Source organism: Ctenopharyngodon idella, chromosome 4 (genome assembly GCF_019924925.1).
Source record: "Ctenopharyngodon idella isolate HZGC_01 chromosome 4, HZGC01, whole genome shotgun sequence".
Taxonomy (NCBI): domain Eukaryota; kingdom Metazoa; phylum Chordata; class Actinopteri; order Cypriniformes; family Xenocyprididae; genus Ctenopharyngodon; species Ctenopharyngodon idella.
Window position 1 is genome coordinate 11,683,958 of NC_067223.1, and position 15,232 is coordinate 11,699,189.

General features: G+C 37.2%; 2 protein-coding genes across 5 annotated transcripts in view; one reads left to right on the forward strand and one right to left on the reverse strand.

Annotated features, from left to right (window-relative positions):
- The window catches only part of foxp2 (forkhead box P2), a 108,119-nt gene extending 102,236 nt beyond the window's left edge, over nt 1-5,883 (reverse strand). Inside the window, exon 1 of one of the 4 annotated variants that reach the window (XM_051891313.1) lies at nt 5,600-5,883. The gene's annotated coding sequence lies outside the window, so the exon portion shown is untranslated. The remainder of the gene's footprint in view (nt 1-5,599) is intronic. The other 3 variants (XM_051891317.1, XM_051891320.1, XM_051891321.1) reach the window with 3 other exon arrangements.
- A 2,229-nt stretch (nt 5,884-8,112) lies between these two features.
- Nucleotides 8,113-11,912, forward strand: ppp1r3aa (protein phosphatase 1, regulatory subunit 3Aa). Its single transcript, XM_051891311.1, has 4 exons — nt 8,113-8,921; nt 9,176-9,228; nt 9,308-9,384; nt 9,924-11,912. The coding sequence occupies exons 1-4, from the start codon at nt 8,113-8,115 to the stop codon at nt 11,724-11,726; spliced, it is 2,742 nt and encodes a 913-aa protein (XP_051747271.1). The 3' UTR covers nt 11,727-11,912.
- Nucleotides 11,913-15,232: the final 3,320 nt, after the last annotated feature.

The window sequence follows — 15,232 nt, forward strand, 5'->3', positions numbered from 1 at the left end:
TCATCAAAAAGCATAAAAATAAACTATTGTATTGCTGTGGCCATATGCTGTAAGTGGCCCTATCAAAGACAAAAAAAGGAATCAGAGGGAGTATAATTAACCCTCCGCAGTCTAAAAGACATCCCTGAGCACCAAACACAACAATGGCTTGCTCGCCATCCACGAACACACACACATTCCTACACACATACTAAGAGTCATATTTACACTTCGGAAAGGATGCTTGTGTTTCAATGTTCAAAATATGACTGTGCTACTGATTAATATTGATGAATTATATTACACTGCGCAACATATGATTGTTAGATACATTTATAGTCTAGAATATAATTATAAAATCTGATTATACAAACACACAAACCTCACAAAAACTACTGTGACAATATCATGGCATTATGATGGGATCAGACGGAAATACCATGGTATTTTGATGTATACCATGGTACTGACAATTCAAATATTCATGATTCACAAACAGGCAAAAAATTTAAAATAGTATGAATATTAATAATAAAATCTATTCCTTCTGCACTAACCCTAATAAAAAAGTACTGTGTGCAATGATGTATAATACTTTAATATGTACCATGGTACTGAATGATTACCAGGGTTTGATGCATATATAGGCATTGATAATAAAATAACATCAATATTAATAATAAAATCTGAATATTCTGCAATAACCCTTACAATAAATGCAGTAACATGGTGGTATAAGATGGTGATACCATGGTATTTTGATATATACCATGGTACTGAATAATTATCATAATCATGTCCCCGACATAATGTAAATTAGTAAGATCAATAATAAAATATCATCAATATTATTAATAAAATGTGAATGTCTTTCACTACTCTTTACAAAAACCATGGTTTTACATGACACTCAAAGGTACTTTGAAGAATACCATGGTATATGTCCACAAAACAATATTACATGTCTAAAAAAAATCATACTTTTGCAAGCATGAAAGATAGTTTGCTATACAAATTAAATGTCAAACACAGCAATCAGGCATTCCTTTAAAACAATAGAGAAACATGAAGGTCAAACACATTAACTCAGACACGACAGCTCAGTAACTCAACAACAACATGAAGAAAAACCTAGAAAACAACAATTCGGGCCAAAGAGTCAGTCTAAAAATATTCGCTCTGCCCTTGTCAAAGACAAAGGGAGCATTAATTTGCCCTGTTATTATTTAGAGAGGGCAGGAGGAACAAACCTGAGCCCGTCGTGACCCTGCCACAGTGTTGCAACTTGTTCTAGAGCAATGCCAGCAGAAGGCAGCACCATATGCCCGCAGCCTCGGGCCCGATGCTCTTTCTGCAGCCTAATACGCCTGTCAGGAGATGTTACTGTCACAAATCCTCTGTTTTTCCATAACGTGTTTCAAATAAACAGATTTTTTTTTTCTCTTACTAACATAATGACAGAATCTACACTCTAAAAAAATGCTGGGCTGTTTTAACCAATGTTTGGGTCAAATATGGACAAACCCAACTGTTGGTTTAATTTTTTTTTTTTTATTAAAATTTTAAACCCAAGGGTTGGGTTGGTCCATATTTGTTCCAAACATGGGTTAAAACAGCCCAGCATTTTTAGAATGTTTTTAAAGAATATTCTGATTAAATTTACAAGCATGACCATTATTAGATAACTTATAATAACAGAATATATATATATATATATATATATATATATATATATAATAGTGCTGTGAAATGATTAATCGTGATTAATCGCATCCAAAATAAGTTTGTTTAATATATGTGTGTGTACTGTGTATATTTATTATGTATATAAATACACACACATATGTATATATTTAACAAAAATATATTATAATTATATATAAAATATTAACATTTATATATAATATAAATTAAATATAATTATATAAATATACATGTATACATTTAAATATTTCTTAAATACATGTATGTGTGTTTATTTATATATACATAATAAATATACACAGTACACACATATTATTGAACACAAACTTTTATTTTGGATGTGATTAATCGCGATTACTCATTCGACGGCATGTGATTAATCGCGATTAATCATTCTCCGGCATACGATTAATCACAATTAATTGTTCAACAGCATGCGAGTAATCGCAATTAATCTTTTGACAGCACTTATATATATATATATATATATATATATATATATATATATATATATATAAATAATTGTTTTTTTTTAAAGTGGCCAAATAATTTGTGGAAAAGTGCTTATTTAATTAAAAAAATAGGCTGCATTTCAACATTGGTGCTGAAACTAAGCCTAACAGTATCACATAGACTAGCATCGAGTCTACTTCCACACTTCCTCTCATCACAGGCCACAGGCAAGTTTGGTCCGAGCGGGGCTGACCTTGCCGTTTACTACCCCCCCCCACAACGACTGGAGTTTTAAGTCAACCAGAGACTAAAACGCTCAGTAAATCAATGCCTTGAGCTAACAAGACCCTGTCATGCCTTCAAAATGCAAAAAAAAGAGATGACACAACATATCAGCACTGATATTATCAGCTATGCGTACAATTAATAATTTCAAGGGCATTTGTACTCTAAGATAAGATGCTTATGGGTGATTTTAATACCTCTCCATAAAGGTCATGTGATATCGTTCGTGTGAAAGAGCGCCGTCACAGTCAAAAGACTAGAGTTGGGGATTATATACGCCATGTTTAAGGGAAAGAAAAAAATGCAGTTCTCAGCTATCAAACAGACTGTGGAAAGGTCTAGAGCGTCACAACCTCAGATACAGATGAAACAGTTCCCTTTAGTCAATACATTAAACATTTTAATCCATAAAATAAGCATCATAATATCCACTGTAATACAACAAAAAAAAAGAGGTGACCTCAGAGGAAGCCCGTGCACTCTGCGTCTTAGTTACTGAAGCACACCAAACGTCATTAGGATGATGTGGATAATTACGGCGCATAAGACCTCTTAAGCATGTAATACAGTCTTTTATCTGGAGAAGTCAATCTCTGCGAGGCTGACAGCTAGCAGCATATGATCCCGGTAAACAAATACTTTCACGCGGCACCAAAGTGCCATTAAAGGCCAGAACTGTCAACACAAATTCCACTCTTGCGAGAGGAAAGGAAAGGGAGGGGGAAAAAAGAAAAAAGACTTGATCACCTCTGGTTGCCTTAACATGCATGGAGGTTGTCATGGAAACATTTCTGTGAAGTTAACATGGATACAAACAGAAGGCTTTCCGGCTTAATTGCCATTAGAGTTTTATGACCCTGTTTAGAGATGTATATTAAAACACACACGGGGTAATACGCCACTTATCACAGAAACGTAAATGAAAACTACACTCTAAAAAATGCTAAAAAATTAGGTTGAAAATGGACAAACCCAGTGACTGGGTTGTTTTAACCTAGCAGTTGGGTTAAATGTTTGCCCAAACTGCTGGGTAGTTTTATTTAACTCAAATCTAACATTTATTAATAAGCAGTTTAATAAATGTGTATTGTTTAAACATTATTAATAATTGTTAATTTCCAACATATTTTGGGTTCATTTTAAGCAAGCAATACAGTAATTTTTAAACAATACACACTTATTAAACTGCTTTTTAATAAATGTTCACCTTTTGATTATTATTGCTGCCTATAGTCATTATGTGTCTGATTTGTAACCTATTTTGAGTTAATTTTAAGTCAGCCATATAGTCATTTTTAAACAATAGTTGGGTTAAATAAAACTGCCCAGCACATTGGGCAAACATTTAACCCAACTGATGGGTTAAAACAACCCAATCACTGGGTTTGTCCATTTTCAACCCAACTTGGGTTGTTTTTAACCCAGCATTTTTTTTAGAGTGTAACCTTTGACTTTCTAAGGTTTGTTTTCCTTAAAATCCCCTAAAAAAAAAAAAAAGACAGTACAATAAAGGAAAAAAGAGAGTTTTGATGGGCATTTTCTGTAAGTGGTGACTGCAGGATGCAATATTAAATATTTGAAAGAATAAACTTGTGATTTTAAACAACAAAATGGTTCCATCCACATTACTCTCTCATTACGAATAAAGGCAGAACCTACAAGAAGTCAACTCGCCGTGGCTTCTTAACCCAGACAAATGATTTTATTTTACTCAATACACATGCATTAATTTTAAAAGGATGTCCTTCCTTTTAACGCAAAGCAGTGCATGTACACACCCCAGCAAATGATGAACGCCGTAATCAGGCTGCGCCTACAAAAACATCAGGATAATTTGAATACAGGCCCCTCTTTCCTGTCGCAGGTCAGCCGTCCCCCCCCCCCCCTCCCTCCACGTCGTACGTGAAACATCACGCTCCAAACACTGCTCATTGAAACAGTGCTAATTAAAATCACCTGGGAAGAACTGTGTGGGGCTAACAAAGGGCCGGGCTTCACGTTACAGAGCACGTCTGGAGCTGCCGAGGTGTGTGCGTGTGCTCAAAATTTTACTACTGCTATTACGGCCTCTTTGAAGCGACACAGCGTTGAGTGACGAAGCACCATGATGCACACCTGCACTTCACCTGCACAGCTGCCGCAGTGAAACAGAGGTGCTTCTGCAACCAACACGAGGGTGAAAACTCTCAGAGTTAATCACAGCCATGACAGGAGCTGTAATACTATACACCTTGTTAAAAAAAAAAAAAAAAAAATCACCTACCCTATTGATTTAGTCCCACCAGATCCCTTGAACCCACTGAAACTGCACTGGCAGTAGATGTGGCTGTCTTAAGAGGTGTGCTGTCCATTAACACTCCAATGCATCAGCCTTACTGTCCTGACACTCACTGCTCCGAGAGCAGCTCCAAAGCGATGAAGAATTCACTCCGGATTATGGAAATGGAGCAAGCAACCACGGTAAGATTAATGTTAACCTTGATAATAATAATAATAATGGTATATACATAACGTGTATAATATATATATATATATATATATAATTAGTAAATGTCACTTTTTTTACACTTCACGACAATCTGTAAATATTAAAGCTCATGCAAAATTACAAAGCTTAAAAACAAACCAAAACTAAATAATCGAACAGACAACCTAATCAGTGTATTAAAATAAATAAATGACCTGATTTCAATTTTAAAAACTTGTATAAACCTATTCAACACTCTTAATCATTTGAAAATAATTGTATAAATAGTAAATGTACTGATACGAGAGCAATAATAGATTCCTGCATATTTACATTTCATGCCTTATTGCACTAACTAAAATCCCTTATTTTAAAACGGACAGAAATTATTCCGTTATTATTATTTTCAAAAACAAACTAATGTACGTTTATATTTCCCTCAGGTTGCTTTAAAACTAAGAGGCACAAATACAAACAGCAATAAACACAACGAAAGTTGACGAGACGTGCAATAACCTAATATGCCAGAAACTGTCACTGGATGTTTATTGATTATGAGAGTAGAATCACAGAGCTGACTTCTCACAAACTCTCTAACGACACAAACACTTTATAAACCATCCAACAAGCACTAAACAACCCATCCTCAACTTCTGAGTGAAGTCAAACTCAGAAGGTCAGTGTATGAAAGGCATAAACGTGAAAACTCACCAAAAGAAGTGAATGTATCTCCTTCGCGGATGCAAAGTTTCGCGTGTTTACTAGTCAGTGGTTTAAAAAAGCGCTAAAAACAAACGCACAACACGCGCTGTTGATATTCCTCCGCTCGGAGTCGCGAGACGCTGCTGTCTTCAGTCAGTGTGCTGCTGTTATTACCGACGCAACAGTGTAAAAAACGCCCGAGTAACACCGACTCCTGTTTGAATGCGCTCGCATGACGCGCAACGCGAAGCGGCAGCTTGTTTTTTTGTATCTCGATTCAATACATCGCAATGTTTCGGCCGAGTTTTGGGGGGGTGGGGGGTGGGGGGGGGGGGGACTAGCTTATTAGAATGCAGGGAGGCACTTATGCGGACGTGCATGTTGTTATTTTTTGGCGTACTGCGACCCCACGTGACGTCATGTCCACCTGCCAGGATAAACAATACAGTCATTAGAAGTTTGTTTTGTTTATCGAGTCTTTTAAATAGGCTACACTAATAAGAAACCAAGATCAGTTTGCTAAAGAGAGAAATATAGCCTGAGGAGTGAATGTGAAGTGCTGTCATTTATTTTATTTTTCTTTTATTTACCAATTTTATTATTACTATCTTTTGTTTCTATTATTATTATCCAAAATTGTAATCCCTATTCATTTGTTTGTGATTAAAGTTAATACATATTTATTATATTATTATTATTATTACATTATTATATTATATTATATTTATTATTATTACATTACAAATAAATAAAAATAAACAAATAAAGTCTTCAAAAGTGTCATTTATGAAGGTTAAGTAGTCTATAAAATTCTGAAGAGTGGAAGAGTGTTCAAAACAAAAGAACAACAGAGAGTTCTTGTGTTTTGTTGTCAAATGTTTTGTGTGCTTTCGTTTTTTAAAAACATTTTTTATTTCATTGCACATGAAATTTATCAACACTTGCTAAACATTTCACACACCCCTGGTTCATTTAAATAAACCTTGAGATGATCAACTGTATCAGCAATCTCTTTTCATTTTGATGAGATATTGGTTATGTGAGTGATGAACTGCTGTTGTCAAATAATTTTTGCTTTTGACCATATGTGCTCGAATTACTAAAGCTCTTTTGAGAATGATACACATACTGTAGTGAGTTCTGCATCATATGTGTACTGTAACTGTGTGCCACTGCATTGAAATATTTTAATGTAAATTTAACAGGATAAAAAATTATTTTCAGATCACAGATTGATAATATAAGAAGTGAATTAATTATCTCTGTCTCTGGCTGAATTAAATATCTTCTTTCTATATTTTGGTTGCAAACACTGACTGCATTATATTATTATATATTAGATGGCTGGTGATATTTGTATGACATGAAAATCATTTAAATCAAATGCATATTTAAATAAGGAGGCAATACAGCAGATTTTGACCTGATTTGATGAGAACATTTTAACACTTCCAAAATCCGATATATCTGTCAGATGTCCGCAGAGGTGTAAAGGATTATTTTTTTGTTCATTAATCAGAAAGATAATTTTAATGCCTTCTTTTCACCACACGCAGGCCATTTAAAGAAAAACGTTTAATCAAGAAAATGCACCATTTCATGGCTTTTATCACAAAGAAATCAAAAACACATATGTATTTTCAATATCAAATTTAAGGGGGGTGGGAATCATTTTGAGAAAACTCTAGGATCCTAGGACAAAACATAAGAGTTTGCTGCCACCTATTGGAATGTTTTGGAATCTACATTTGCTTGTCAATGAAACAGCAAGTGAACACACAACTTTGATTAGACACTGCCATCTAGTGGTCAATTAAGATCATGCACTAAAACACTGAATAAAATGTAGCAAAATTTTTCTGGAGTTCACAACACACAAGGGTCTTCCATTGATTAAATAATTATACAATAAAAGATAAGATCCCATATATATATATATATATATATATATATATATGTGTGTGTGTGTGTGTGTGTGTGTAATGACAGTGTGGTTTTATTATTTTCACTTTTTTTCGTCAGAAATAACTAAATATCACCATTGTACAATTTTGTTTGGATGACAGAATTCACAAAAACTGGTCTGAATTATGTAAGACAGTTTTAAATAGGTATTTGAAACCAATATACAAAACCACAAGCATCTGAAAAACATAGTTACTGTAATATTACCCTTTGAGTCAACTTCCCATGTGACAACTAGACCCGGTCTCTTCTACATTTCCAAACAGAAGCATCATGTTGTTTCGGTACAGATACACATATATAATTCATAAGCGTTTATCGAAGTTATCTCGAGGTTCAGGAGAGTTCAACAGACGACATGGACACATCAAAGTGTCCCATGTCTACCAGACTTTAGTGACCAGGAAGACAAGCATAGTTTGCAGCTATTTTTAAGCCTGGCAACCACACAATGTTCAGCTGCAACCTGATGCTCTGTGCCAAGTCACGTTGTGAGTGAGTGTTTCAGGCGGTTAGTGCTGTTCTGCCTGACTTTACCCATTCAGCATTACCCAGGCATGTCTGTGGAAGAGCTTGTACCCTCCATGGTCTCCTGCAACATGGAGCCTCCCATCTGCAGGGACTGGATAATGAAAAACAAAGAGAAAAACATAAAATTAGAGAAGATGGTAGACCAGATATCAGATGGAAGCTCCGCAGATGAATCCGAGGAGGTGGAACCCGAGCCCCCACCTGTAGCCGTGCGAAGAAAGGTGTCGTTTGCGGATGCCTTTGGTCTGGACCTGGTTTCCGTGAAGGAGTACGACAGCCGGTATTCATCCAGGTCGGAGGCGGACGGTAGAGAGGGTGAGGAATATTACATCTCATGCCTCTTCACCGTCCCAGCCTTAAACCAGGACATGGAGGTGAGACTTCAGCAGCAGAAACTGGAGCTGGAGCGCATCGAGCTGCTCCCTGGATCCACCACGATCCGGGGAATCGTCCGTGTTCTTAACCTCTGCTTCCACAAGGCCGTCTACATTCGCGCCTCATTGGATGGCTGGCAGAGTCACTTCGACCTGCTGGCGGAGTACGTGCCTGGGTCCAGCGATGGCGAGACGGACTGCTTCTCCTTCCATCTCGTGTTGACGCCTCCATTCCCGGTCGAAGGGGTGCGGGTGGAGTTCTGTCTGCGTTACGAGAGCGCTGTTGGAACCTTCTGGGCCAACAATGGAGGGACGAACTACATTGTCTTCTGCCACCAAAGACGAAGGAACAATCAGAGAGAGAAAGAGAAAGACAATGAGAAAGAGAATGAGAGTGAAAATGAGAAGTTACTAGAGGAGAGTAGCCACAAAAGCATCAGGAGCTGCCTTAAAACAATCAGGTAGGGAACACTGCAAAAACAGACACTAGAATCAGCACTTTTACTCATACTCACCCCAGACATGAATGATACCTAAACTCATGCAGATTATTGAAGAGACAAATTTAGTCATGTAGATGATGAAACTGTCCAAGAAAAAAAATCCAGACATATTTCTCAGGTTGTCCAATCAAGCATACTTTGTTTTGACTGGAGATGGTATGTTTGAACATATGGCTGGTGTGTGTGATTGATAACTTGCCGTATATTTACAGTAAAACGATCTACACAGAGGCGACACCAGCAGAGGCGAGCAGGGAGATCTCAGGTGGGTTTCTTATGTGGAAAACTGGAAATGGTTTGATTCTGCATAGAGAGACTGAATTTGAGTTTGTTTTCTCTTCTAGAGCAAGTCACACCCAAAACAAAGGAAGAAGCAAATAACACATCCTGCAAATCCCTTAAGGACTGCTGCAAAACTCTGGTATGATTGATGAGTGTTCTGTCAAGGTTTAGAGACAAAGATGTGCATTCGAAGGCCAAGTATGGAATTTGTCCTCTGCATTTAACTCATCCAAGTTAGTGCACACACATTAGTGAACACACACTCTGCAAGCCATGGACACACAACCGGAGCAGTGAGGGACAACCTTCGCTGAGGCCCCGACTCGGGAGCGATTGGGGTTAGGTGCCTTGCTCAGGGGCACCTCAGTCGTGGGTATGAGGTGCCTCTGAGTCCCACTTACATTTTCCGGCCGGTATTGAGAATTGAACCCGAGACCTTCGGGTTACAAGTCTGACTCTTTAACCGATAGGCCACGTTACGTTTTCAAAAACACGTTTTCATTGTATGAAAAAGAGTATCCTGGTTTTGTTCTGATAAAGAAAAAAAAAGAAAAAATTTGAATTTTGATTTCATGGGGACTTTAAATAAATGTATGTAATTTTGCAAAAATTATATACCTCTCATTACAAACAAGACATGATAAAGTGTGCTAAAAACTAAAAATTTTTTCTTGACAGGTGGATCGTCGTAGGAAACGTCAAGCTGCTCGTTTGGCGCATGTGCAAGACTACTATGTTCAAAAAGCAATGGAAACCCAGATTAGATGTAATTCCAACACAGGTGAAAGTACCACGTCCATCCCAAGGCTAAGTATACCAAGTAGAACTGATTTGCCGGTTGTCCACAGACAACAAGGATGCGGTATGGACACACCACCTATACTAATGTACCACCAGATCCCTTTACTTTCTCTGGATTGGGGCAGTAAAACAATAACCCCTCCCCATGCAAACCCCCCTGATGCCTACAATGAAACAAGCTGGCAAGTTGAAGATCACCTAGCCAAATCGACTCATGACGTCTGGGAAGCTTTTCTTAAAGGCACTGACACAACAAACACTCACAATGATATGCAGGAACAAATGTGTGGTCCTTCAGAGTCACTTGGCCAATCCGAAGTTTTAGCTTCAAGGGATAAAGTTGTAGTTCCACTGGAGAGCAAGGGAGCTGAGAAAGACAACAATCATGGGTCTGGTGACAGCTCAGTAATGGAAACTGTAAAATGTGATCCTACAGAGCAATCAAAGAGTTCTTCTAGAGATCAGGTTGTGGATTACCAGCTAGTGAAAGAGCCAAGAGTCACTACCGTACCATGTTCTGCTCTGGGATCAGAGCCAGAGAGAGTGGGAAGAGAGTTAAAGGCATCTCGTGACCGCCAAGCCCCACATCATGAGCACACAAGTGGATCTTTGAGTCAAGACACGACCAAGCCAAGCCCAGGGGACGAAACTCGAACCGCACATGACACAGAGACTCAGAATTCAGAAGCTAGAGATGGAATCTCACCTGAAGAATGCACAGGCAGCTTCGACACCTCAAAGGTTAAAGAAAACACACACAGAGCGGTCAAAGACACCCTGACATTTACAGGTATCAGGGACGTGTCGCTCACAAATAGACAGGCCGAGGGATCTTCTTCAGAAAGGAAGGATATAAATAAAGACGATAGCGAGGAGCAGGTGGAAATGAGGGATTTTTATCGAGAAGTACATGAAGAGGACACGGAAAGCAGTAGAAAAGGACAAGATGAAACAACTACGGATCACAGCGCAGAAATACAGAGTGTTTCATGGTGCAAGAGCGAGGCGTTTAATGAGAGCGAATTATGCACGTCGAACAAGAATCTTAACAAAGACAATTCAGAGCTACTGAAAAACGAAGAGAGGCCGTTTGAGGCAAACGAAGGACTTAAAATGAAGGAGCAACTGAATGAGACAACTATAGAAGCTCCTAGCGCTGAAGAGGATGAAATGCATTCAGAAACCAAACGAGAGCTTGTAGAGGACTCCCGAGCAGTGGGTGACAACTGCACAGATGGAGAAGAGAGAGAGTTTAAGTTACTCAAGGCAAGTCACCATCCAACATTTAGCACTGACCTATCCAATCACCTTCTTCAAACAACATCTGCAAAGGAAAGTGAGGTCACTTCTTCAGAAGGAGACTTTGAGCTTGGGAAGACTCTTAGAAACTTTCAAGAACCCCAGCGACTGAACAGAGAGGATGAACCCCCCACGCCATTACCCAACATTCACCTGTCCTGGGTGGGCGGCAACAGCAGCAGACTGTTTTCATGGTGGAAGGAGTTCTGCTCGATGGTTTACATGGCCAAGGCTCTTGTGTGTGCTGTTCTGTTTGTGATCTTCATAATGGCGTATCTGTACGACCTGCCGACCTGCTTGGCCCTCTATCTGTTTTCTCTGTGCTGGTGGTGCAGCCAGGGCATGAAACAGCGTCTGGATGGGGCTGTTGATGTGGACTGAGACCAGGCAGGAAGTTCTTGAACGTTTCGGAGGACGTTCTTGTCAAGTGATGTGATGTTTTTTAACGAAAAGTGACATGAAGTGATTCTACGGACCCAACATCACTTGACAAAACTAGATTTAGGAGGCATTTTTGTTCTTGTTTCTTTCTTGTCACTTGTGTTTACATTAAAAGTTCAATTTAAAGCAGAAGTCTTTCAATATAATACTAAACTCAAACTGCTAGTGGATGAACTGCTTATCCAATTATGTAATAAAATGACAGAAAACACTATTATAATGTTAAAGGCAACACTTGCCTATACAGACCTTAATGATATAGCCTACAATGCCAATCAAAAGTGTATAATTCTAAAGATACTAATTCTACTATTTGACACATTTCTGAGTGTATAGTAAAGACATATATACTACAGTATAACACAAATGGAAGAATGAGGATCATATGAACCAAATATCTAATTGAGGCTTCATGAGGTGTATTTTGAACAGTATTGAAGCAGTCCACATATAGTCAAACTTAAATTTATTCAGACATCTTGCTCATCTTTCATTCATTAAAGGATTAGTTCACTTTCATATAAAATTTTCCTGATAATTTACTCACCCCCATGTCATCCAAGATGTTCGTGTCTTTCTTTCTTCAGTCGAAAAGAAATTAAGGTTTTTGATGAAAACATTCCAGGATTATTCTCCTTATAGTGGACTTCAATGGCCTCCAAATGGTTGAAGGTCAAAATTATAGTTTCAGTGCAGCTTCAAAGGGCTTTAAACGATACCAGACGAGGAATAAGGGTCTTATCTAGTGAAATGATCGGTCATTTTCGAAAAAAAAAATGTAAATGTATATGCTTTATATAAACAAATGATCGCCTTCCAAGTGCTTCCGCCAAAAACGTACTTTCGTATTCTTCAAAAAGCTTACGCTGTATGTCCTACGCCTTCCCTGTTCTACTTACGGAAAAAATTTAACTGGCGCTACGTTCATTCCGTAAGCTGAATAGGGAAGGCGTAGGACATACAGCTTATGTAAAGCATATACATTTACATTTTTTTTCGAAAATGACCGATCGTTTCGCTAGATAAGACCCTTATTCCTCGTTTGGTATCGTTTTAAGCCCTTTTGAAGCTGCACTGAAACTATAATTTTGACCTTCAACCGTTTGGAGGCCACTGAAGTCCATTATAAGGAGAATAATCCTGGAATGTTTTCATCACCTTAATTTCTTTTCGACTGAAGAAAGAAAGACACGGACATCTTTGATGACATGAGTAAATTATCAGGAAAATTTTATATGAAAGTGAACTAATCCTTTAATACAGTTTATTCACTATAGTAAAAAAAAGAAATGGTAATAAAATATGACAAGATTTCAGAGTTAAACTGTGTCAGAAAAAAATAATCTTAATTATGTCAGATGACACTTAAGCAAAACATGGTCAGGTCAAAGTGTCTGAATATTTTTGGTTCCAAATTTTTTATCAGTTTTACTGGTAGTCCACTGTATGAAGAATTTTTGTGTATAATATGTTACAGTTTACTTTATTTTGCTATCCTCACTTACATAAATGAACTATAGTGTCCTGCACCCACTAGTAAAAAAATATCAAAAATGACTGTATTTGACTGTATGTTCACGGCAAAAGAATTTTTTTTTTTTTTTGCGTTTTTACTTTTACTTTTTAATTAGTCTTTTTGCTTTGTTTTCAAAGCAAAAAAAGGCATTAAAAGAAGATATATTTTAGCTGCTTGACAAGAAATAGCGCATAAGATATTAAGATATAAAAATATTTTGATGTTCATGTATTGTATCTTGTATAAGTGTAAAAAAAAAAAAAAAAAACTTCAAAAGACAAAAAGATAACGTCTCCTAGAACGTCATGAATTGTTGCTTCTCAAATTTATCTTGCTTCAAGAATTTTAAAATTAAAATTACAAAAAAATTACACATTAATTAAAATTACAGTAAATATTTTTGTAAAGAAATTCATACCCAAGCCGAGTTTATAATTGCATATAAAACTTCAACAATTTCAAGCGTTTTGAAGATCATGAGGAACATATATATATATATATATATATATAGTCTGATGTGTCCATAATTTTGACTGGTACTGTACCCTTTGTGAAATACTTCACTGGGGTTATACAAAGGCGTATCAAATGCACTATGCAGCCTGTGAGGACATAGCGGGCATTTCATGTCTCTTTAGGGATGTGTGTGACAGACGTGACATTTCCTACAAATCCCTCTATCACTCTGTTCCCATAAGACAGGAGAGAGTATGAGACAGAGGCTGGAAAAAGGACAGGGCTTCTAGACCTCTGATCTGTGAACATAGCTATGTAATTCATATATACCCGATAGCCTTAAAGGCATAGTTATGCACAAGTGAAAATTCCCCTCATTTACACACCCTCATGTCTGCAGAACACAAAATGAGTTTTCCATGCTATTCTAAATTGCAATTACAGTGAATGGAGACTCAAGCTTTAAAACACCATTAAAACATCATAACAGTATCATAAAAGTAGTCCATATGCGAATAAGGCACAATCTACTAATTTACATACAAACATGGTGTGTTTGGGCTCAAAAGAATGAAGAATGAAGGAATTTTTACACCTCGTTGAACTGGATTATGGACGTTTAGTGAGTAAGACGCATGATTGGGAGCTGAAATACGACACACAAAATAGTGCAACTCTTTATTGAATTTAAGTGTGTTGGTCTTTGTATGCGCTTTTTCTCTGTTTATATGTGTGTGCATGTAATAGAGATGTTTTGTGTATGTGTGTGTGTGTGTGTGTGCGTGTGTGTGTGTGTGTGTGTGTGTGTGTGTGTGTGTGTGTGTGTGTCACTGCAGTCTTATGATCCAGTCTACTATGACTCTGACCTTTCAGTGTTTGGCTGCTCACCTCACATTCCCCGGAGCTGTTCATCTAATCAGAAAGAGCACACATTTATAGTTTTACTGTTCTTAATACCTGTATTCACAACAATATTTACTCTATGTAACCATTCTTAAAAGCATTAAAAACCCCAAGCTAAGAATAATCTTTATTTACTCACACATAAAGCAAATAAGGCTGAAAATATTACACCGAAATATTTATTTATTTATTTATTTATTTTGAAAGTTTACACTGCTGAAAATATCAGCATAAATATCCACATTGGACCAAGCTGGTTTATGCTGGTCAGAGCTGGTCTTGTAACTGGAAGACCAAAAAAATTATATTGTATTACATCTAAGGACGTTTAAAGAGCATCTAGTCCTCTTAGATGTGTCTTTAAACTTGTTTGTTGCTAATAAAAGGCACTTTTACATGCTGTTCTTCTATGCAATTTCAAGTAGGCTTGTTTGAAATGCATAGTGTTTTTTTAATAGTGTTTACAGATGATCCAGACACTCACACATGGTACTTTGTGTTGGTCTGCAGGAGAAACGCTGAAATTAAAATTAAAGCAAATTTAAAAAAACAAGGTAAAATTCAAATAAAC

Bases quoted from the DNA above. Each gene is read 5' to 3' on its own strand.
- ppp1r3aa (XM_051891311.1), top strand. From the start codon at position 8,113: ATGTCTGTGGAAGAGCTTGTACCCTCCATGGTCTCCTGCAACATGGAG. The intron at 8,922-9,175 runs GTAGGGAACACT...GTATATTTACAG, and splicing joins AGCTGCCTTAAAACAATCAG to TAAAACGATCTACACAGAGG. The intron at 9,385-9,923 runs GTATGATTGATG...TTTTCTTGACAG, and splicing joins AGGACTGCTGCAAAACTCTG to GTGGATCGTCGTAGGAAACG.